The 23,761-nt window shown below is 39.7% G+C and overlaps 1 protein-coding gene across 7 annotated transcripts in view; it reads left to right on the forward strand.

The window, feature by feature from the left end:
• Window positions 1–23,761, forward strand: part of ADAM23 (ADAM metallopeptidase domain 23) — a 214,841-nt gene that overhangs the window by 90,601 nt on the left and 100,479 nt on the right. For all 7 annotated transcript variants that reach the window (XM_027565407.1, XM_027565389.1, XM_027565436.1 and 4 more), the window contains exons 4-5: window positions 13,992–14,055; window positions 23,616–23,698. In XM_027565407.1, coding sequence (XP_027421208.1) covers window positions 13,992–14,055; window positions 23,616–23,698 — 147 coding nt within the window. The remainder of the gene's footprint in view (window positions 1–13,991; window positions 14,056–23,615; window positions 23,699–23,761) is intronic.

Consider the following 23,761-nt stretch of genomic DNA (forward strand, 5'->3'; position numbering starts at 1 on the left):
GACTAAGACAGCACAGCGCAGTGTATATATGTCAGTTCTGTTCTCCTAGTTTGTCCCACCCACCTCTGCTCGCCTCCCAAGTGGTAATTTAAAAAATGGGTGCCACTTTGTATGAGAGTAATTTTGTAGTTTCTTGAAGAAACCACAAAATTTCTCCTTTTCCTTCCCCCTCCTCTTCTACCTCTTCTTGCTGTGTGGTATTCTTGTCTTCTGTACTGGTTTGATATTAACACAGAACAGATTGCTATATTCTGACAATTTGATGAACATATCTAATATTTAGGAAGGACCATGGTTATCATCTATAAAGGGTCCTGTATTCTATGTATGAAGGATCTCAGGATTGCACAGAATGTTGTTTCCTGACAGAAAGAGAAATCTAGGGTGGCAGCATCAAACGTCTGTTCCTTTAGAGGGCCTTGCAGGCCTTGGTTCTCAGGTCAGCCAGCAGATACCACGCATGCTCAGACTTCAGTAGCTCAAGAGAAGTAAAGGGTTAGGCTCCTCCTTGGTGGGGTAAGAAGAGAGGAAGAGAGCACACAGGACACCTGTGATTGTTCTACAGAGATTTTACTAAAAAAATCTAATAAAATTGCATTTTATGCTAAAATTTGCACAACAAATTTTAGGACAGATATCTGTAATTCACTGTAAAAACATTTAAAGAAATTCTGCCATTTACAGCAACATGGGCTTCCCTGGTAACCACTCAGCTGGTACAGAATCCACCTGCAATGCAGGAGACCCCGATTCGATCCCTGGGTGGGGAAGATCCCCTGGAGAAGGGATGGGCTACCCACTGCAGTATTCTTAGGCTTCCCTGGTGGCTCAGACAGTAAAGAATCTGCCTGCAATGCGGGAGACCTTCATTCGATCCCTGGGTTGGGAAAATCCCCTGGAGGAGAGCATGGCAACCCACTCCAGTTTTCTTACCTGGAGAATCCCCATGGACAGAGGAGCCTGGAGGGCTATAGTCCATGGGGTCGCAAAAAGCTGGACATGACTGAAGTGACTAAGCACAGCACAGCACAGCAACGTGGATAGACGTGGAGGGCTTTATGTTAATGAAGTCAGAGAAAGACAGATACCACATGGTATCACTTATATGTGGAATCTAAACAATCTAGTTAATGTAACAAAAAAGAAGCAGACTCACAGATACAGAGAACAAACTAGTGGGTACTGGCTGGGAGGGGAGGGTGGGTCAAGACAGGGGTAGAGGAGTAGGAGGTAAAAACTATTAGGCGTAAGGTAGGCTCAAGGATGTATAGTACAACACAGGAGAATATAGCCAATATTCTGTGATAACTGTAATGGAAAATAACCTTTAAAAACTGTATAAAAATAAAAAACTGCATTAATACAAATAAAAAGGATATGGAAAATTTAAGTAAAAATGAATTAATCTTTAAATTTTGGTAATCATTTCTTTATCTAACTTCATCTGCTTTCTTTTTTCCTTTTTGCTTCTCATTCAGTCTTCAGCCATTAATTGAATGATTGAAAGAAAGTTAAAGCTACAGGTTTTCATATGTGGAAAGGCCTTTTCTTAATGTCTTTGTTGATCTCATGCCGTTCTCTCCTGCTGCTCACATTAATTACTTTGCAGATGGCTCTAATTGACCCAGTAAAAGAACCTTATCTGTGTTCAGTCCTTCCCAGGCTTTAAAGACTCTGCAGCTTCTGAAGACGTAGAATGCAGTGCTTATGCTCAGCTCTTCCTAGTCTGAGTACTTGGTCCTAGAGTTCCCTTTCCTTAGGAGGTTCGAACTTCTCTGCTTAAACCTGTGTTCTGTCTGGTCCCGATCCTGCTTTTAAACACCATCACCCCATGCCTGATGCCCTAGCCACTGGACTTCTAGCCACTCCCAGAATATCCTCTCTGGCTGCACACTTTGATCCCTGTCTATGTTACCTGCTCTTTCCTGCCTACTTCCCTATCTGTATTTTGTCCTGAATCTACCCTGGCCTTGTTTTCTTTTCTTTTTTTTTTTTTTTCAGATTTATTTCTTTTTGGCTGCCCTGGGTCTTCATTGCTGCACATGCGTTTTCTGTAGTTATGGCAGGTGGAGGCTGCTCTCTAGTCGTCTCTCATTGCGGTGGCATCTCTTTTTGCAGAGCATGGTCTCTAGATGCGTGGGCTTAGTTGCTCCCAGGAAGCCCGGACCAGGGGTTGAACCTGTGTCCCCTGCATTTGCAGGCAGATTCTTAACCACTGGACCACCAGGGAAGCCCTGGCCCTATTTTCTCATTGCAAAGCTCCCAATCATCTTGAAAGTGAAAGTCACTCAGATCAGATCAGATCAGTCGCTCAGTCGTGTCCGACTCCTTGCGACCCCATGAATCGCAGCACGCCAGGCCTCCCTGTCCATCACTAACTCATGGAGTTCACTGAGACTCACGTCCATCGAGTAAGTGATGCCATCCAGCCATCTCATCCTCTGTCGTCCCCTTCTCCTCCTGCCCCCAATCCCTCCCAGCATCAGGGTCTTTTCCAATGAGTCAACTCTTCACATGAGGTGGCCAAAGTACTGGAGTTTCAACCTTAGCATCATTCCTTCCAAAGAAATCCCAGGGCTGATCTTCAGAATGGACTGGTTGGATCTCCTTGCAGTCCAAGGGACTCTCAAGAGTCTTCTCCAACACCACAGTTCAAAAGCATCAATTCTTCAGCGCTCAGCCTTCTTCACAGTCCAACTCTCACATCCATACATGACCACAGGAAAAACCATAGCCTTGACTAGACGGACCTGTGTCCAACTCTGTGACCCCATGGACTATATAGTCCATAAAATTCTCCAGGCCAGAATACTGGAGTGGGTAGCCTTTCCCTTCTCCAGGGAATCTTCCCAACCCAGGGATGGAACCCAGGTCTCCCACATTGCAGGCGAATTCTCTATCAGCTGAGCCACAAGGGAAGCCCACCCAATCATCTTAGTTGAAATTAGTTTGCCCTTTTGGGGAAGCTTGATGGTTTACTGTTTATGATATTAGGGTATCTGCTGTCTGGTCTTATTTTAGCTGTGAGATTATAGTCACCTTGAGGGTAGGGATTGCAGTTTGTTTCTTTTACTGTCCCCACCCCAACCTCCTTGTGTTCAGGGATTATTGATCACACTGAGTTGAGGGGACAGAAGTAGCCAGGCTAGCCGCTGCCCCCAGCGTGGTTGGTGGTAGTTGTCATCGCCTGTAACTCTTTTCTTTACCTGTGCTTGAATTTGGTCACTAATTAATTAGTTAATCAATCCTCTTCCTGAAGAGCTGTGTTTCCCTTCCTTTAAGAAAATATAACTTGTGGTTTCTCAAAGAAAATGTATATTCATTGTAAAACTTTAGGAATTATGGGTAAGGAAAGAAAGAAAAACCTTTGAAAATTCTACAGGAAGGAAGCCTACAATTATATTTGTGTATCTTTGCAGATTTTTTTGTGTATGTGAATATACACATACAGACATACTTTTAAAAAGTTACTGAACATATCATAATATTTTCTTATTTGCTTTTTTTTTTTTTGATGTGGTATTATGAGCATCTTTCCCATGTTTTCAAGCATCTGTAAAAACATATTTTTTAAAATTTAGTTTTTATTAAAAATTTTTTTTCTTATGTTTGGTTGCTCTGGGTATTGACTGTGGCACGCAGCTTTTTCCTAGTTTTAGCCACACTCGGGGGCTTCTCTAGTTGTGGAGCTCAGGCTCTAGAGCACGTGGGCTTAGTTGCCCTGCCACATGTGGGAACTTAGTTCCCTGACCAAGGAATCGAACCCGAGTCCCCTGCATTGGAAGGCAGATTCTTAACCACTGGACCACCAACAAAGACCCCTGTAAAAACACATTTAAACCTATTCGCATTTACATCATCTGCAGAGAAGAGCTCCATGGGTATCTGTGTGTTTGTTTTTGTTTAGTTACTTCCTCAGGAAACCTTTATGATTAGCACCTAAAAGGTTATAGAACTTATGGATTTAAGGCGAAAGTGCTTTCAGGACTTTTAATGGCTATTGTAAGTTGCCCCTGCGTGCTCAGTGGTGTGTCCAACACTTGGTGGCCTCCTGGACTGCAGCCCGCCAGGCTTCTCTGTCCATGGGATTTTCCAGGGAAGAATAGTGGAGTGGGTTGCTGTTTACTTCTCCAGAGGATCTTCCTGACCCAGGGATCGAACCCAATGTCTCCTACATTTGCAGGAGAGTCACCTGGCAAGTTCAAATTGCCTCCTAGAAAAGCATACTAGTTCATGTTCCCAACAGTACTGAAGTGCCAATTTAGCTCCAAATCTAGCTCCTATTACTCATTTTTTATTTTCTAAACTGATGGGAGAAAATGGTCTCTTACAGCAGTTTTGATTTACAGGTGTTTTATTACTAATACAATGGTAGATTTGTATATAATTCATCACCATTAGCATTTGCTTTCTTTTTTCTGTGGACTGCACTTTGTACATAAAATTTTGTGTATCATCTGCCCATGTCATTTGCCTTCTTTTTGTTGGGTTGTTTGTTTTTGTTTTGGCTCCTTAAAAAATAGCAACTCTTTGTTTTTCATGTGCTTATTTTTTCTCAGTTTGCCTTGACATTGTTTATGATATTTTAAAATTTAACTTGTGGAAATTTTAAAAAAATGTATAGTCTTATCTGTTACTAAAGTTATTTCTGAGTTTAAGATCATGCACTAAGCAGTCTCTTCTTCCTACCATTCAGTTATATTTTTTATAGTAAATTTATTTTAAAACATACATACCTTTAATGTATATATTGTTATTTGGTGTAAGATCTACTGTAGGGATCTAATTTTCCCCAAAAGTTTAGTCAGTTGTTCCAAGCCTATTTATTCTTTATTGATTTTCTTCTTTACCAATTTAAAATGTCATTATTTTCATGTATTACATCTTTTATATGAACTGTACTTTCTGTTTGTCCTTTGGAGTGTCCATCTAATCAGGCCAGTGCTCGGTATTTCCTTTACTGTTGTAGTAATGTAAGGTCCTATTGTTATCCCTCTTTTGAAACCGAACGGGTTGTCATAAACATTTATTCTTTAAAATAAACTTTAAAATACTTTTGTCAAGTTAAACAAACTTTCTGAGATTTTGTTTGGAATTACGTCAAAGGTATAGAGTATATGTTCATCTATACATATGTGTGTAAATATCCACATCCATAATACATGTATAACATTTGTTGCCACTGTTATCGTTGTTAGTAGAAACTTTTCCCCTGGATTATTTCTAGGTTACTTTTGCTTGTGCACATAGAATTGTATTTTGTTTTTGCATGTATATCTTATAACTGGTTATCTTAGTTAGCTCTTACTATTTCTGGTAGTCTTTCCATTGTTTCGTTTTTATCTTTTTGACTATTTCACCCATACCTGGGAAGAATGGACACTGTATAAATGAATGGAAAGTTTATCCCTATAGACTGAAAAATAAAAGAAGTAGGGAGATCTTGTCTTGGGAGATGACAAAAACTTTAGTTGGAAGGTAGTTTTTTCTTCTAGACAAAGTTCCAAGAAGGCAAGACTGATAATGGATCTATGTCTATTTCTGTAAAGTTTCACTGCACGTGAAGCCTGGTTTGATAGTTTTCTAAAGAAATATTGGGCAGGTCAGAAAAGAACGTGAATTAGCAATATTCAGCAAACTATAATATTCATTATCAATTTTGAAAATGGTACGCCAAAGCATTTCAGTTATGTATAACTGTGTTCAAAGATATGCTATCTTTATTTGGATTCACTTTTCCCTATGTTTAAAATTGTTCTTGTTTCATGACATATTGGGGTCAAACCACTTGTGTGAAAGTAACTGCAGTTCTATCATAGAGGAATCTCAGAATTACTGATGTACTTACAGAGATAGTGGCAGCCACACTAAGAATGTGTTAACTCCCTCAAATCATGTGGCTTAAAAGTTAGGGAGGAGGAATTAAGCATCTTTCATTCTTATATGTGGTCTTTCCTTGTGGCTTAGCTGGTAAAGAATCCGCCTGCAGTGTGTTCCCTGGGTTGGGAAGATCCTGTGGAGAAGGGAACAGCTACCCACTCCAGTATTTTGGCCTGGAGAATTCCATGGACTGTATAGTCCTTGGGGTCTCAAAGAGACATACGTGACTGAGCGACTTTCACTTTCACTTTCATTCTTGGGTAATGTAAAATGTCTCTGTTGAATGATGCTATCCTCTGAGAACTCTTTTTAAAAAAATTTATTTGTTTTTAATTGAAGGATAATTGCTTTACAATATTGTGTTGATTTCTGCCATATATCCACATGAACCAGACATATATATATATATGTATATCCCCTCCGTCTTGAACCTCCCTGTCATCTCCCACCCCATCCCACTCCTCAGGTTGTCAGAGCACAGGTTGGAGCTCCTTGAGTCATACAGTAAATCCCCACTGGTTATCTATTTTACGTATGTTAGTGTTTACATTTCCATGCTACTCTCTCCATTTGTCTAAGCCTCTGCTTCCCTCACTGTTTACACAAGTCTGTTCTCTATGTCTGCATCTCCATTGCTGCCCTGCACATAGGTTCATTAGTACTGTCTTTCTAGATTCCATATATGTGCTTTAGTATGTGATATTTGTTTTTCTCTTTCTGACTTACTTCACTCTGTGTAATAGGCTTAGGTTCATCCACCTCATTAGAACTGACTCAAATGCATTCCTTTTTATGGCTCCTCAGAGGAGAACTCTTAATTGACTCCTTTTATCTGCTGATCAGGCCAACTTGCATGGAGGTTCTCAGCTTTTACATCATCTCAGGTTTATCCCTCGGAGAAGGCAATGGCAACCCACTCCAGTCCTCTTGCCTGGAAAATCCCATGGACGGAGGAGCCTGGTAGGCTGCAGTCCATGGGGTCGCTAAGAGTCAGACATGACTGAGCGACTTCACTTTCACTTTTCACTTTCATGCATTGGAGAAGGAAATGGCAACCCACTCCAGTGTTCTTGCCTGGAGAATCCCAGGGATGGGGGAGCCTGGTGGGCTGCTGTCCATGGGGTTGCACAGAATCGACTTAGCAGCAGCAGCAGCGAGTTTATCCCTTACTTCTCTGCTAATTCCTCTTCTCTCTACTGCCTTAACTATTAACTTAAAAGGTTTTAAGTTTCTTACTCTTATTGTGTTGACCAAAAAGTTAGTTACAGAAGAACTCAAACGAACTTTTTGGACAACCTAGTATTTTATATGGTGTTCTTAACTGTATTATGGTGCACGGGCCATCGCTTATGAGTGCCTACACATTACAGTACTGCAGCCTCTCCTGTGGTTCAGGAACTCATTGAATTCCTGTGGTGACCCTCAGAGAAGCTCACATCTCTACAGCTTGCTTGTACTAGGAGTAGTCTCCGCCCCCAACTCCAATCCTGTGAAGTACGCCCACATTCTCCAGCCCTGGCCTAGCATGCCGTCACTGACTTAACACCAAGCCTCAATTCAACCTGCAATTACTTTCACCCACTTAACATATCATTTCTATACTCTCAGATCCAAACCTCTCCATGTCTACAATCTTTGAACACAGCTTTAAAATTCTCACTGTATTGTTTACACTCAAAGGAGTATATAGTTTCTAGCTGAAATAACTTTTGGTATTAAAAATTATTTCAGTTGGGTTGAGTCTAACTTTTTCTTAAAACTTGAGAAAAGTGGTGGTTGAAGAATCTTCTTACAATCTTTGTTGTTTTCAAAAAGGAAAGCACCATGAGGATAATAGTAAATTTACAAGCTTCCACTTGTATGAATGTACTAAGTTTAAAGTCTATATCTCTCCTCATTACAATTCAGAGTGATAATTTAATGAATTAAAAGTTAGGTGTATAAAAGGAAAAAAGTAAAACTGATGGAAAGAGGGAGCAGGCATGGTGCTTTGTTGTCCAAAACTGTTCTCCTTGATGCCCCATGAAGCTGAGACTCTCCATAGTGCTCAGCATTTATTGTTATCAAATAAACGAATATGTTACCAACCTGGGTCCTTGGACTTTTTCATCAGTAGAAATTGATAAGAGGGCAGATGAGAATTCCAGGCAAGGCTTTATTGAAACTTGTGCTGTAGCATGAGAGAGCGAAAACAAGTAACAGGTACTCTTGCTTGCTCTCCACGGAGGGCAGGCTGGTTCCTCAAATAGGGTGAGGGGAGGGTGCACCAGTGAGTGGGTGGGGCTGGAGGGGTAGCTTAGGAGGTCTGCCTACCCCGTTGCTGATGCTGCGTGCAGGGATCACATGCAGTACCTTGCTTTTGCTCCCGGCACCTCCGTCATGGTAGTTGGTTCGTGGCCTTTTTGTATGTTATTGCTCATAATTGCTCCCACTGCAGCAGGCGTGTAGTTATTTTTAGTCTCTTATGGTTTCTTGTATTTTGTTGTCCAGGTGCAAATTGCAAGCACCCTGGAAAAGGGTCCCAGGTCCCAGCCTACTTCAAGTGTAACGCCTGGTGGGCTGAAGGGCAGACCTCCAGGGTGAGTCTGTTAGGAGCCATGTAGGATGCTCAGGGATCCTAATACTGAGGAGTTAAAAGTTGTCAAGCAGAAGATAATCAGATGAGTGAATTTCCATTATGAAAATTGGCATCGGTGACACTCCTTTCTTTTCTAGACATAGTCTTTCACTGTTCACGCAAATATTGACCTCTGTTCCAGTCCTAGTGTGAAAACATATGGAAGTAATTTACATATTTTACCACCTCGAATGGAATTAGGATATTAGTGATACTGTTTCTTTAAGAGCAAAGACGTTGAGTGGCAAGGAGAATGGCTGGTCAGGACCTGACAGGTCCAGTGTATCGTGGTGAATGTAGATTCACAGATTTCTGGTTTCTGCATCTCAAACTGCTCATTCTCCTCTGACGTACTTCCTGACGTCAAGTGCTGAGAGAGAGAGAGATCCTAAGTCTGTCCAAAAACAGTGGCCATGTAAAACCCAGAAGTAGCTGGAGAAGGAGACATGTTCACAGTCTACTGGCTTAGTAACATCTCAGCTTTGGGGTATTTTTCACCTTGTAGACTAGCCTAACCTTCTCTGTAGAACTTAATGTGTGTACCTGAAATTTGGCCCTTAGGCAGAGTAACCGTATGTCCCCATTTTTCCAGGACAGTCCTTCCTGGTTTATGTCTGTTGTCCTGGAATAATTATTAATATGCCTCTTTCTGTATCCTGATTTGGATGATAAATCATATGGCCAGCCAGTGCTTCAGCCTTGGTGCTTGCTACTGTTCTTCTAGACTTTTCCCCTAGCTCTGCTGGTGAAGGAATGCTGTATGGGCCTCAGGTCCCTCCAAAAGAGATTATTCTCAATTTCCTAATCAGAGGTGTAGACTGAGGGTTCATTTCATTAATTGCAGTGAATGCAGATTTCAAAACTGGAAGAGACTTTAGAGATCGGTAGTTTGACTACTTTTTCAAGGAAGTAAATGATCTTTAACTGACTTAGAACAAATGACTTTCTTGTGGTCCGATGTTTGTCTTTCCTAGTAGTCTTCCTTAGAGTGCAAGGGTCTTGTTCTCTATGTCATCTCTTTCTAAACAAATTAGTTTGCTTGATGAACCCACTCATAGCCTATCATGACCAGGATGGTCCAAAAGAAAGCATATAGTTCTTTCTTTCTTTAAATGATTCAAGTTATTTCCCAAAGAAGTCATTCACTCTTCTTCCTTAATGACTTTTCCAGGCTTTAGGGATTCTTGGTAAGTAACTTCCAGTTACTCAGATCCTCCCTTGGCTTTTCCATAATGAACCTCCCTGGAGGAATGTAAGGTATAGACTTTTGGAGTTTTGACCACCTGACTGTTCATATATCTTTTTTCATTAGACACACCATCTCAAACTCAAGGACGCCAACAGATATTTATATAGGCCAAACTTCTCTTTGTATGAATTTTCAATGTCTAGATCTTAATAGCAGTTCTCTCTGTATATTTGTTGATGATTCTGAAATTCTTTCAACATAAATTTATAAAACTTTTTCTTGTGATACATACTTGAATTAGGATCATTTCGAGCATGTTTCAATAATAAAGATGAAATCTGAGAATTAACAGTGTAATATTTTGTCTTTTACCCATGGTATGGTCTAATATAAAATGAGTGACTTTCCTAAGAAGCTGTTCTCCAAATCACGATGTAGGAACCTAGACGGCATCCACCTTGTAGCTATGCCATCTGGGACATACGACTTCAGAATTCCAGGGAAGAGAGAGCTCTGATAGTCATGCCTGGATTTTAATGTTCAAACTGGAAGTGTGGACATCACTTCCACCCATATCTCTTGAGCCTAAATTCAATCTCTTGATCCCATCCTAAATGCTGGGAAAGCTATGAAATGTAGTCTTACCATGCCGGGAAGGAAGACAAAATGCGATTGGGTGGATACTCAGCATTATTTCTGCCACAGTCTCCTCCGTCATTGCTATGACTCTTGGTTCGTTGCCGTGTTTAAATAGTCTTGCCATTCTCTTGCTCTTGGAGTTCAGCATCTTCAAGGTGCTTACATCTGTTCTTCATATGTTGAATAAAATCATATTGTCTGACTTTAGAGTTCAGGTTCTCTTCACTACCTTTGTGCAGATTCACCATGAAGGTGCTGGGTGAGAGGATTCCATAACAATACCAAAAGAGAATTTCCTTATTCCAGCTCTTCCACTCTCTTCCATCTTGCTTTGAACTTCCATCCTACATTTATCTCTTTACTTCCAAAGGCCACCTCTCTTTCACCAGATAACCTGCATGAGAAGCACTATAGTAGCTGGGGTCTATAGCTTTTCTGTAACTTAAATGCCTAGAAAAAGGATGTATATTTCAGAATTTAAAATGTTCAGAAATTCCTTTTCATCAGTTCCCTCACATTATCAGATAACTCAGAACCAAACGCCCAGTTGGCTGATCATCAAAGTAAAATGACAGTTTATACTTGGAACCGTAATTGTTAAGTAGATCAGTATTGGACTGTTAGAACAGTCTGTTCCCGACAGGAAATTCTGCTAGGGAAACTGCAGAGCGCAGAGGTGGAGGGAAGGCCTTGGAGAGCATCTGCAGGCAGAGATTGCCAGACAGCTTATCTTCAGGCGTACAGAGATACAGATGACCTGCTTTTTCTTTGCAGGGTGTGGCTGGAGACAGGGCACCACACCACTAGCTGTTCAGTTCTTTTTCTCCAGTGTTACTTGTCCCTCACTGAAAAGTCTTGTTTTGAAATCACATTAAGACTTTTATAATGAGATTACATTTCAGTTGACATTAATTCACCTTCAGGAAGATTACAAATGCCATTTTAGGATGAGATGGCGAATCTCATACGTTTGTGCTGATTTGCTTAGTTTCGGTCTGGGAGAGTAGCATGCTTCATCCCACCTTTCCAGCACACGGTGTGGGCCTGGCATGGAGTGGATGTTCGTAGGTGTTCGCTCACTCAGCAAATGTTGATTAGGCACCTGCTATGCACCAGGCATCATGCCAGGTGCTGGGGACACTGTGATAAGTGAAAGAAACCGTTTTAAGGCAGAGATGGCTCTGGTCAGACAGGAGGAAAGGGTGGTGCAAGTGAGGATGTGGTGCTATTTATAGGAGGCGGGAGAGAGGAGTGCCTCTGTCACAGGGAGCATATGGTCTTAGGTCTGTCTCTATTTGTCATAGGCTCCTAGAAAAGTGGCTATTTCTCTTCTTTAAGATTCTCACATGTGGGAGATAGTAGAAATAGGTATGTCTGTGGTGGGCAAAAGACCTTGAAAAGAGAGAAATATGGTAAAGTGACCTTTATCATATCTAGTGGTTAGTGGTTAGAATGTTATTATCTGCTTTTGTAATTACAAGCAAAAGTAGGGGGTCTAAAATAGGCTTGTTTTCAACTGTTAGACATGCTCCAGGGATGGTGTGGTTGAGGATTTTGAAAATAATGAATTACCTATAGAGAGAGGTAATTAAAATGCAGTTAGTGCAGCCTCTCTGCCTCGTGGTGTTGTGGAAATATTCCTGGGAGAAATGTTGTCATCAACAACCCTGCTTATGCACATTCACGGTGCTGACTTCATTAACTAGAACTGAAAGAAGTTTCTGCACTGTGTCGGGTTCTCCCAAGTATAGAGAGCTGAGAACTGTCATTGAAGAAAGTGAAAGTGAAAGTCGCTCAGCCGTGTCTGACTCTTTGCGACCTAATTCTCCAAGCCAGAATACTGGAGTGGGTAGCCTTTCTTCCCAACCCAGGGATTGAACCCAGGTTTCCCACATAGCAGGTGGATTTGCTACCAGCTGAGCCCCACAAGGGAAGCCCAAGAATACTGGAGTGGGTAGGCTATTCCTTCTCCAGCGGATCTTCCCAACCCATCAATCGAACAAGGGTCTCCTGCATTGTAGGCGGATTCTTTACCAGCTGAGCTACAAGGGAAGCCCTTGTCATTACTTCTGCTATTACTGAGATTTTGAGAAGGGAATGAGTAGATGGTACCGTAAGTTGTTAGTTTCAAATGTAGAATTTTCAATAGACACACATTTGATTAGTAATTTCAATAGAAAAACCTGTCCAAGATACAAGCATCTGCCTTATTTCTGTGTTGTTGTCCTTCAGCTCACACCAGAAACCAGGCTGGACCAGACGCTCATGTGACTCCCAGTTACTCTGTTGATTGGCTCCAAGCCTCCTCCAGACCCTCCACACTGGGTCATAGTAGAACCACATCAGGTGCAGCTCTCAAAATGATGCAAAATCCTTGAGTCCTCCCGTCCTTTTGTTAAAGAAGCAGTGTCGAGATTTCCCAACAAGAAAACCTACTGGTAGGCAGAGTTATGGAAGACAGAATGTCAGAGCAGGCCTTCTTTAGACATCGTCTGCTCCAGCCTTTTTTCTTACAGAAGAAATGGAGACCTAAATATAGGGCACGCCCTTGGCTCATGGTTGAATCTACTGTTGTCCTTCAGTTACCATTAGGACTAAGTGAGTTCTCCCTTGATAGTCCCTAGAACAGTGGCTGGGATGTAGTAAGTACTCGGTCAACGTGAGTGATGTCTTGTTACCATTATTTCTAGTGGTGCAGCTGAAACAGGAACCCAGATGCCCTAGCAGTTCTGTGCTCATTTGGAGGCACCTATTTTGTATTTCCTACCTTGTATAAAGGGAAATGTGTTGGAGGAAGCTGAGTTAAAAATAGTGACAGCTGCAGTGCCCATTACTGGGCACGTACTCAGCCCTGAGTTCTCATATGGGTGGTTTCATTTAATCCTGTTAGTGTCTATGCGATTCACACTCTATTGTCTTCGTGTGACTCATGTAAAGGCTGAGTTGGGTACCTTGCCCATGGTCACACTACTAATAAGGAGCTGGGCTAGGTTTTAAACCTTGCTCTGACTTCAAAATCTACGTTCTTAACTCTTATTTTATTCCAGGAGTTAGCAAACTGTGGACCACAGGCCATATCTGGCATTTCTAAACTTCCAAATGGTTGCAAAAAATTCAAGAAGAAAAATATTTCCTGATGGGTGAAAATTATGTGAAATTCAGATTTCACATAAATGAGGTGTTATTAGAACACAACTGTACAGCCTGTAGCAGCTTACAGGATAAAATAGCAGAGTTGAAGAGTGGTTATACAGACCCTGTGACTTGAAAAGCCTAAAATATTTTCTGTCTGGTCTTTTCTCTGTACTCTTCCTCAGTGATTGTTTTGAGTTTCCAATTAGTGTAACTGTGATTTTTTATAGCGCTCATCTTCTCCTGTTACCTGCCTCTTTGTTTGTTCCATAGTAACATATCAATCAAATGATGAACGTGTGTATAAAAAGAGTTCATCTTTAAATTATCCATATTTTACCCTTTTTAACAGATGGAGGAGTGATTTGTTGCTGGATAACATTTGGCACTGTTGATGACATGTGTTCTGCCCTTACTGTGGACAGGAGAGCTTTGTGGTTTACATAACTCTCCCATCCATTTATTGAGCTGGTTATTTTTACAACCGCCAAGTATGTTAGATATGGAAATCACTGTATTTTCTTTCCTTTGTAGTGGTTTGCTGTCTTCTGATTATGTGGAGATTCACTATGAAAATGGGAAACCACAGTACTCTAAGGTATGGTCAGCAGCATATGGACATCCTATAGTATAAATATTCTTATTCATAGAACGCTGTTCATTGCACACTGCATTGTTTTGCTATCTGTCTCACTAAAATACCGTGGCCTCTTATAAAAGCTATTATTTTTAAATTTAATATACATTTAGGAGAAATTTATTAAAATTTACAAATGTTTGAGATAACATTAAATGCTCCAGTCAATAAAGAAATGTTCATTGTTTTGGTTATGTAAGTGGATGGTATCAAGACTTCTCCAGTTCCAGGGCAGCACCAGGCTCATGGTCAGAGAAACTGAGTGATCAGACTGGAGGGGCTGTTAGAGTGACTGTTTAGTCCAAGGGACTTTGGTGCCCAAGGACAGAGGACAGATGGGAAAAGGAAGATGTAGGGAACATTCTCCCTGTCAATCTTCACAATAGTTCTGTGACATGGGTTTTATTATTCCTGTTGTGCAGAGGAAGAAATGGAGGCAGAAAGAGGACAAATAAACCTTCTCATGGCCACCAAGCATTGTAATATCAATGCAATTGGGTGCTTGATTTCCTTCATTGGAGATTAACTGTTCTTTTCATAGAGAATCGATAAGGAAACGTGGATTTAGATTAAACAAGAGAGAGATTACTTGTATGTAAGGAACACAGTTGATCTCCCCCAGTCAGGGTGAAAATTCCTGGAATGGCTGCATCCAGAGACTCTGAGTTGTAGGAAGGTTATGGAGCACCTCTGAGCATAAGGTGTGTCCACGGATGCCTCAGGCATGGGATGCAAGCAGAGAAACAAAACAAGGTGGGGAAACATTACTGGATTTTGTTTCTTGATTGCTAATGAGCTCTGGCACAAAAGTGTGGGCTTGCTGGGTTGTACAGTGTGAGGAACTGGGCTGGGCCATCTTATATCCTCTCCACAGATATTTCTAGGTAGCCTGAACTAAATACTGCCCAAGGGTCATGGCATTTCTTAGGATTTATAACTGCCCACCTAACAGTGGGCACATTTGTAATTTGATGTATGTTCCAAACCTTTGAATTTTATGCCTCAGATTAAGAACTTCCATGTATTACTCTCATTAGTCTGTCGCTTCTCGCCTTAGGCTGCATCTTGGTGGGGGTTGTCGAATCTCCCTAAAAGTTAATGTTGGGGAAAGTGAACAGAAATGCTAAATCAAGCTCGGGAACAGTGCTGCCTGGCATTTGTACAAACCAAAGCTTCTGTCAGCTGTGCCAGTGCCGTGAGCACTGCAGATGCTGAATCATGAGTCTGGAGAAGGGAAGATTGCAAGAGACCTTTACAGACTCAGCAAATGAGCCACCTTTGCAGGCCTCTGTAACCTGATCCAAACTTCTCACTAAGAAAGTTTTTTTTTTTTTTAAGGAAATGGAATAGCTAATTGGCCTCCAGAGGTCATTTGAGGTCCCAAATGGAGGTCCTATCATGGATTAGACATGTCAAATCTTGTATCAATTGTAAATGAAATTTAAAACAAAGAGTATTTTAGTGCTGACAAAAGAAGTGTTCATTGCAGTTTGTTTCATGTTCATTTCTTTTTTCTTATTTATGACCCATTTTCTCCAAACAGCTTATATAGTCAACCTTACTTGCTTCATATTTAATGAATAAGTGGTAACAGTCTGGTTTTTATTTGTGTGTATCTATATAATGGGCTTCCCAGGTGCCACTAGTGGTAAAGAACCCACCTGCCAATGCCAGGAGACATAAGCGATGAGGGTTTGATCCCTGGGTCAGGAAGATCCCGTGGAGAAGGGCACAGCAATCCACTCCAGTATTCCTCCCTGGAGAATCCCATGGACAGAGTAGCCTGGTGTGCCACAGTCCATAGGGTTGCAACGAGTTGGACACGACTGAAGTGACTTAGCTTACACGTATGCCTCTCACACTCCCAAACCCGAGTTGATATGGTATACACTATCCTGTGGGAGAAATTTTTAAGAATATATATACATATTTTATTTCATGAAACAATATAAAGCAAATTTTTAATAAAATATTTCAGATTAGAACATTTTTAACAAACATGGCAATGTTCTGTGCCAATTTGTACATGCTTTGAATTAATCTAAATTACATATTGATGAAAGATAAACCATTTAAGCATACATGGATGAATGACATAAATGTATATTTCAGAAAAGAAAAATACAAATGGCTGGTAAAATTTTTATAAGAAATGCAAGTTAAAATGAGAATACAAATGGCATCTTTTAAAATGTTAAATTATCATATTTCTTAAAAAAATCATAATATCCAATAATAGTCACAGTAATATTGGTGGGAATATAAATTTGAGGAACATGTCTAGAAACAACTTGGTTACAGTTATCAGGAATCTGAAAAAAAAGTTCAAATCAAACAAATGGATCTTGAGAACTTGTTTGGAGGTTCCAGGAAGGGAATACAATTATTTATATATCCCTGATGGAAGAATGGTCATTCTTTCAACTTCTAGGAAAATGACATTAGGATTGATAAAGGAATAAAGAAATACCCAGCTCCTCAGACCAGCAGAATACTGGAAATAACTTAGGCGATGAAAACTACAACCAGATCATTTATATAACCCCTTTTGAGCTGTTCATTTTCCTTCTGAGAATCAAGTCCTAGGTAATAATCAGAACTTATACCCATAAATTTACTTGCAAAGTTTTGGTAATTTACAGTAGAACAGAGAAAATAAAATTGTTTTTAGCCTAACAATATTATAAATATTTTAACAGGCATTAAAATTTCTGCTAAACTTTTGTTTTTAAAAGATGTATAATGTATCCAATTCATTTGCTATAATTTGTTTAATCCCACAATGATAGACATTTAAAATTGCTTCTAATATTTCACTGTACAAATAATTTTAAGTACTGGTGCTTAGTCACTCACTCGTGTCTGACTCTTTGTGACCACATGGACTTTGGCCCACCAGCTCCACTATCCATGGGGATTCTCCAGGCAAGAAAACTGGAGTGGGTTGCCATAACTTTAAGTAAAACCCTTCTAAATATATTTTGTGTACTTCTTTAATAATTGCTTAAGGATTACTTTCAAGAATGGAATTTTCTGGGTTAAAGAGTTGGTACATTTTTAAGGCTTTTGCTACATATTCACAGTTTTTCTTTCTAAAATTTTGTATAAATTCATACTCCTACTATCATTGCATATCTATTTTTAAAAGTGTGTCTTTAAAGTTCACATTGTGTTCCATGTTAAGAAAATCTTCATACCGAATACCAGAAAAGAAAATTAGTATATAAGAATGGCAAGTTAAATAAGCCTGTTTTTACACCTTGCAAACTTTCTTCCAAATATCTCAAATTATTTAGACAAAAGTACACACGTGCATGCACACACACACACACACACACACTATTATTCATATGACGAGGGAGGAACAGAATCACTAATAGCTTACTTGGCCTTAAAGTGAAATATAAATGTGTACATTTAAAATATTCTGGGAATTAGTTTCAAACAAAATGATGAGTCACACTTCAGAGCTACTACATGTCTAGGTGTTCCCATTTCATGACGACCAAGCCCCCACCTAGTTCCCACTTTTAACTAAGAAGAGGTTAATGTCTTATGCTTTTATTTTTGTTGAATGAAGGTGAATTAAAGGCTTCTTTCCTTGTGAAGTGAATATAGGAACTGAGAGGTCAACAGATTAAGTAGGCAGGATAGAATAGGTGCCAGGTATTAGTAAGTGCATATGAAAGAACTTTGCTTCTGCAACAGCAGTTCCTAGCATGATGCTTTGTACACAATATACAACAAAACAACTTTGTTGATTTGTTGGTCAACGTTATTGATGAACCTATTATCATAAGTTATTTTTTAGTGTATCAGTTCTAAAGGAGTTAGGCATCAATATAATGGTATAATAGTTCTTTTTCAATTTAGTATATTTCTATTAAATCCCTTATAGGTGAACCATTCACTTTAAATGCTTGCTAATACTTTGGTTTCTCCTCTTAGTAAAGGAACTACCAGCAATGTAAGACTGAGTGGATAGGTAACAACGGTTCTGTCACCACCTTCCTTGTTACTCTTCATTTTTATCGGGTGGGGATATTGTCCTTTCCTAACTGTATTTTCTCACCCTGGCTTCTTCCTATTTCTTTGCTCACTCTTGCCCAGGGAAGAAAGAACACTTTAACTGATGGGAAGGAGCTGAGCATGTCTGCATAGTCCCTTCCTCTTTTTTGGGGGGTGAGATTCACCTCCCTCCAGGAGGAACACATTTTCTCTACTTTCCCATATTCTAAGTTGTTCAGTGGCAGCCTCTATTTTTTTTTGACCGCCCCACTTGGCATGCGGGATGTTAGTTTCCTGATCACGGATAGAACTTGTGCCCCCTGCAGTGGAAGTGTGGAATCCTAACCACTGGACTGCCAGAGAAGTCCCACAATTCTATTTTAATATATTAAAACTCACTGAATCACAAAAGAGTGTCTCAAAAAAAAAAAAAAAAAAAAAAAAAAAACAACTAAAAAAAGCACAAAACCTCAGATAGGTAATGGGAGTTTATTTACCCACTGTTTCAACAAACCTGAATCCTTTGGTCCTTTAAGACTGGCTTCTTCATGAGCCTAAGTGATAAGACCATTTTTATTCATTCATTAAACAGCTGTTGATTTCACTCACTCTGATCTCACATTATTCTAGAAGCTGGATATGCAATGGTGAACCTAGCAGATAAAAATCCCTGCCCTTGTAGGTTCTATATTCTATTCTCACCTTGGTTCTTTTCTTTGTCATCTTAATCATGTTGCCCTCCTAGAATCTGTGTGTGTGTGTGTTTCCTTATCAAGTCAGCACCATGGTCAAGCTCAAACTCACTTCTTCTATGAATGCTGAGTATTGTCAGAGGCAATGAGCTTCTGTGGGCAAGGCTCTTGGCTGGGAGGTTAAAAAAAACACTCATCCCACACTGGTTCCCTACAAAGTTATTTTAAATCTGAATAGTATAACTTGCGTGAACTACTAAAAATATATATAGCACTAAAATTTATGTAGTACAGCTATATTTATAAATGTATAAATTAGGACATGTAAATGTTTTGATACCTGGACATTTTTTCCCCTTGAGTTTAGCAAAGATAAATAATTAAACTGGTGTTGGGTTCTCAAGTTGTCCAATTCTCTGAAATATTTTTTTGTATCCTTATTTTGCAGTATTCACATTCAGGTATATGCATCCTATTTTAAGTCCTTTTGACAATGCAATAATCTCCACTTATTAGATTCTCCATTTTTGTTGAATATAAGTACCCGACAGTTTTTAATCTGAAAATGCTGATGCCCCTGGAGACACATATAGACTTGTCTTGTGTCGTGCATCAGGTGAGCCCTTTTTGATTCTCCTGCCTGCTGTTTGCCTAGTTACAGGTCTGTGACCCCCTCAGAGGTGGTGATCTCAAAGTCTCTGACCAGTGCTCTTGAACTGTCTCAGGCCTTCCTGATTGCAGAAACACTGAAGCCTGCAGATGTGGGATTCAGTTTAGCTTTCCACTGTCTGCGGCAGAGCCTTTTAGTACTTTGTGACTCTCTCCCTGTTTGTACACAGAGATGGCAGTGACTGTTAGGCAGCGAGGGTTTCAGCTGGCTAGTACCTTGGATGGAGGCACCCTGGGAACTGACTATCCAGTGTCTTCATTAACAAGGCCCTCCCCCTGGAAGAGGCCCCTCTGACCTGACCTGCTCCTGTCATCCTGATACCCAAGAGGGAATACTTCTCAACAGGGATTTATTTAATATGAAATACCCAAAGATCTTACTTTGTGGTGACATTAACAAAGTGCTACATAATCTGGACAGTTGCCAAATAGTATTTTTCTGGTAATGCTTTCTCAAAAACTTAGTGTAAATTAAGCAATAAGGAAGTCAGAAAGTCTTCTAATACTACTAATATTAACACTAAATTAGGACTTGCCAAATTGCGTGTAGTGTTTAATATAATTACACAAGTTAGATATTAAAGCTTTCTTATGATGATAAACATCAGGGATTAGATATTACTGCAAGTCTCAAAGTCCTGGAAGTATGGTGCTCCACATCCACATATACAGTGAACCAAACAGTTCCCTTCAGATGCTGCTGCTGCTGCTAAGTCGCTTCAGTTGTGTCTGACTCTGTGCGACCCCATAGATGGCAGCCCACCAGGGTCCCCGTCCCTGGGATTCTCCAGGCAAGAACACTGGAGTGGGTTGCCATTTCCTTCTCCAATGCATGAAAGTGAAAAGTGAAAGTGAAGTCACTCAGTCGTGTCTGACTCTTAGCGACCCCATGGACTGCAGCCCACCAGGCTCCTCCGTCCATGGGATTTTCCAGGCAAGAGTACTGGAGTGGGGTGCCATTGCCTTCTCCTCAGATGATATTCTGCCTTAATTAAAACAGATACCAAAGAGCATCAGCTTTCAGTTTTCAGTGCAAGCGAGTGAAACTGAAGTATAAGAAAAGACTTGGAAATATTTTCTGGGAAAAAAGATTATTTGCAGGAAAATATAAAAAATAGAGCTTTTTAAAGAAAGGTCAAGTAAATATGACAGTGTTTGCTGCGCACTTCTAACAGTCACCCGACTCAAGATAGCTTTTTGGTGTGACACAAAGTGCTCTATAACTGGTTTGATGGAATTTACAGTTTCCTATGGTTGTTTTTAGAATCATGGGAAGAGTCTGATATTTAATTACAGGGTATTAATTTGGATTATCAAATTACTGAAATGTGTGGTACCATTTGCCCCAACAAGTTTCAGAGTTGAATATGCAAATAGAATTTGACAAAGTATATAGAAGTCAATATTTGTGCATGGGAGTAGATTTTTGAGAAGCAAAAGCAACACTTTACAAAATAGTAACAAGATTGTAATACCAATTTTAGAAACTAACATTGAAACTTTACTAAAAGGAAACAAACTAAGTTGATTGGGGAGTGGTCATTTGGTATGTGGGTGCACCCTTTTATGCACTTAAATATCATCTGAGGCTATTGTAATACAGCTTAATAAGCAGTGATCAAGATGACTGTAAATCATCAATAAAAAGTCAAAGTCAATATTCTATTTAAGAAATTTGGGATTAACATATACCCACTGTATATATAAAATAATCAACAAGGACTTGCTGTATACAGGGAACTGTACTCAATATGAGTGTGTGTTAGTCACTTAGTCGTGTCTGACTCTTTGTGACCCCATGGACTATAGCCCACCAGGTTCATCTGTCCATGGGATTCTCCAGGCAAGAATACTGGAGTGGGTAGCCATTCCCCTCTCCAGGGTATCTTCCCAACCCAGGGATTGAACCCAGGTCTCCTGAATTGCAGGCAGGTTTTTTATCATTTGAGCCACCAGGGAAATTACATTTCAATATTAAATTAAAAAAATAGGAAACTTCTGTTTAGACAGTGTGGATTCTGTGCTTATATTTATCTCTAGTTCCTTATAGTGACATACTCAACAGTTAAGGAATTTAAAAAAGGGTATAAACCCACAAGGATTAAGAGAAGAGAAGACAGCTAAGAAGAGGTGTCCATGAGATTGTAGGAGCTAGAAAGTAGATGGATGAAGAGTAGTTGTCCTAGGTTTGAGTTTTTCTTGCTCTGCTAAGTTCCACTGGGACAAAACCAAGCAGAACCAAGCCAACTTGTGTTTCTTCACCCATAAAGCCCCAGGAATTGAAAGTACCAGAAAACAGAAAGACTGGTTGAAAGTCTACTTGGAGAAGGTACTAAATCCCTGATCTACTCCCTACCCTAGAGCCAGGCAGCCATTCCTCTGCTTTAGTAGAAGAGCTCAATTTGTAGAGAAAAATGGAAAGGAAGGGGCTTATCAGAGAAACAATAGAAGTTTCCCAGAACTGAAGTGCATGCGTTTTCTTTTTTACTATTTTAATATATATATTATTATTACCTGCACTGACACATGCCCAAATGTGTTTCATGTGGAGTCGTAGGGTTTTTTTAAAAATTATTTTATATTGGAGTATTGTTGATTAACAATGTTGTATTAGTTTCAGGGTGTGCAGCAAAGTGATTCAGTTATACATATACAGATATTCATTCTTTTCAGATTCTTTTTCCCATATAGGTTATTACAGAATATTGGGTAGAATGCATTTTCTTGATTCGAAAGTGCCCAGCACAATCAATAAGCAAAGTTCCCTCCTGAGATCCATCATGAGATTTTGTGAAAATGGGTATGAATAGAATTTCCTGCAATCTTCTTGAAAAGGGAAACATAGATTGTATGGACAATGTTTAACATTAGAATAACTTCCAATTCTCAACATTAGAAGATTTAAAAGTGTGCACAATGCCTTTGAAATACTGAGAGAAAGTAATTATCAGTCTAGAATTCTCTCCCCACCCACATGATCTAGTGTGAAGATAGAAACGGGGTTTTCAACTTTCAAATTTATCTTTCATAAATACCTTTTCAACAAATTACCAGAGGGTGTTTACCTCCAGGAAAGGGGATCATGAAAGCAGAAGACGTAGGATCTAGGATTCAATACAGAAAGAGGACAGAGGAATTCCCAGAATGATGCTGTAGACCAGTCCTGGGATGCAGCCATGCATCAGACCTCTCATGAGAGTGAAACAAGCGGTGTGTCTCCAGGAACAAAATGGATTTGATAACTTACCTGCTATAATGGATCATAGGAGAAGAGTTGTAGATAATATTTTAGATAATAGGGTCTGTACACATGCTGAATACATGGAAAAGCAAAGAAGAAAGAAAAGTTCTCAAAAAATTTTAAAATAGGGCATGAAAGACAATGTCATCAGAGTGGCACAGCTATGAACAATATTTGTGTAGTCATAATACAAACACTGAATATAATTTAACCAAAGGCTTCTGATGTGTGTTAGAATGTATTGTGAGCAAGAAGACTTTTTGAGATTCTATATTAGGAAGGTAATTTCTAAAGTGAAATAAATTAGGATATAACAGTATAAATATTCCATTCAGAAATATATAGGTAAACAGCAGAAGAAACAGCTGAAAGTGTTAAAAATAGTTGCTATGGAGGTGGTGAGAGAAAGTGCTAGGAAACTTCTGTGTGTGTGTGTGTGTGTTTAAATAGGTCTTGCAGTTACTATTTGCCTTTGGAAAGTAAATTCATACATTATTTCTAAAAAAATTTATCAACTGATTTTAAAAGGTAGGAAAGCAAACCGCCAAGTCTTATGTAGTTTTCCATAAAAAATGATGATAAACACCACCTTTGGGGGAATCACCTCAGTTATGTAGACGATTTTATTCCCTAACAATATCTGCTAAGTGTCTACTCCCTCACATGCTTAGGAAAGGTATAAAAGTTGTTCCAGCTGCATTAATGTCTTATTCCTGTTAAAGCCTTTTCTTCATTACGTCAAATATACACCTGCTTCTTATAGAAAAGTTGTAAAATTGAGATTTCATAACAACCTGGAGGCATTTCTCGGATCATCCCTGCCTTTCTTTTGGCTTTACAGATGCATCCCAAAGAGAGAATCATGCTGGAGACAGCATCATTTATCAATAAAATCTTCTTCTGTGTTACAGGGTGGAGAGCACTGTTACTACCATGGAAACATCAGAGGAGTCAAGGACTCAAGGGTGGCTCTGTCAACCTGCAATGGACTTCAGTATGTGGGACTCTCATAGGGAGAATCGCCTTGCTTTCTTCCGTTCCTTTCACCCTTTCCATC

This window comes from Bos indicus x Bos taurus, chromosome 2 (assembly GCF_003369695.1).
Source record: "Bos indicus x Bos taurus breed Angus x Brahman F1 hybrid chromosome 2, Bos_hybrid_MaternalHap_v2.0, whole genome shotgun sequence".
Taxonomy (NCBI): Eukaryota; Metazoa; Chordata; class Mammalia; order Artiodactyla; family Bovidae; genus Bos; species Bos indicus x Bos taurus.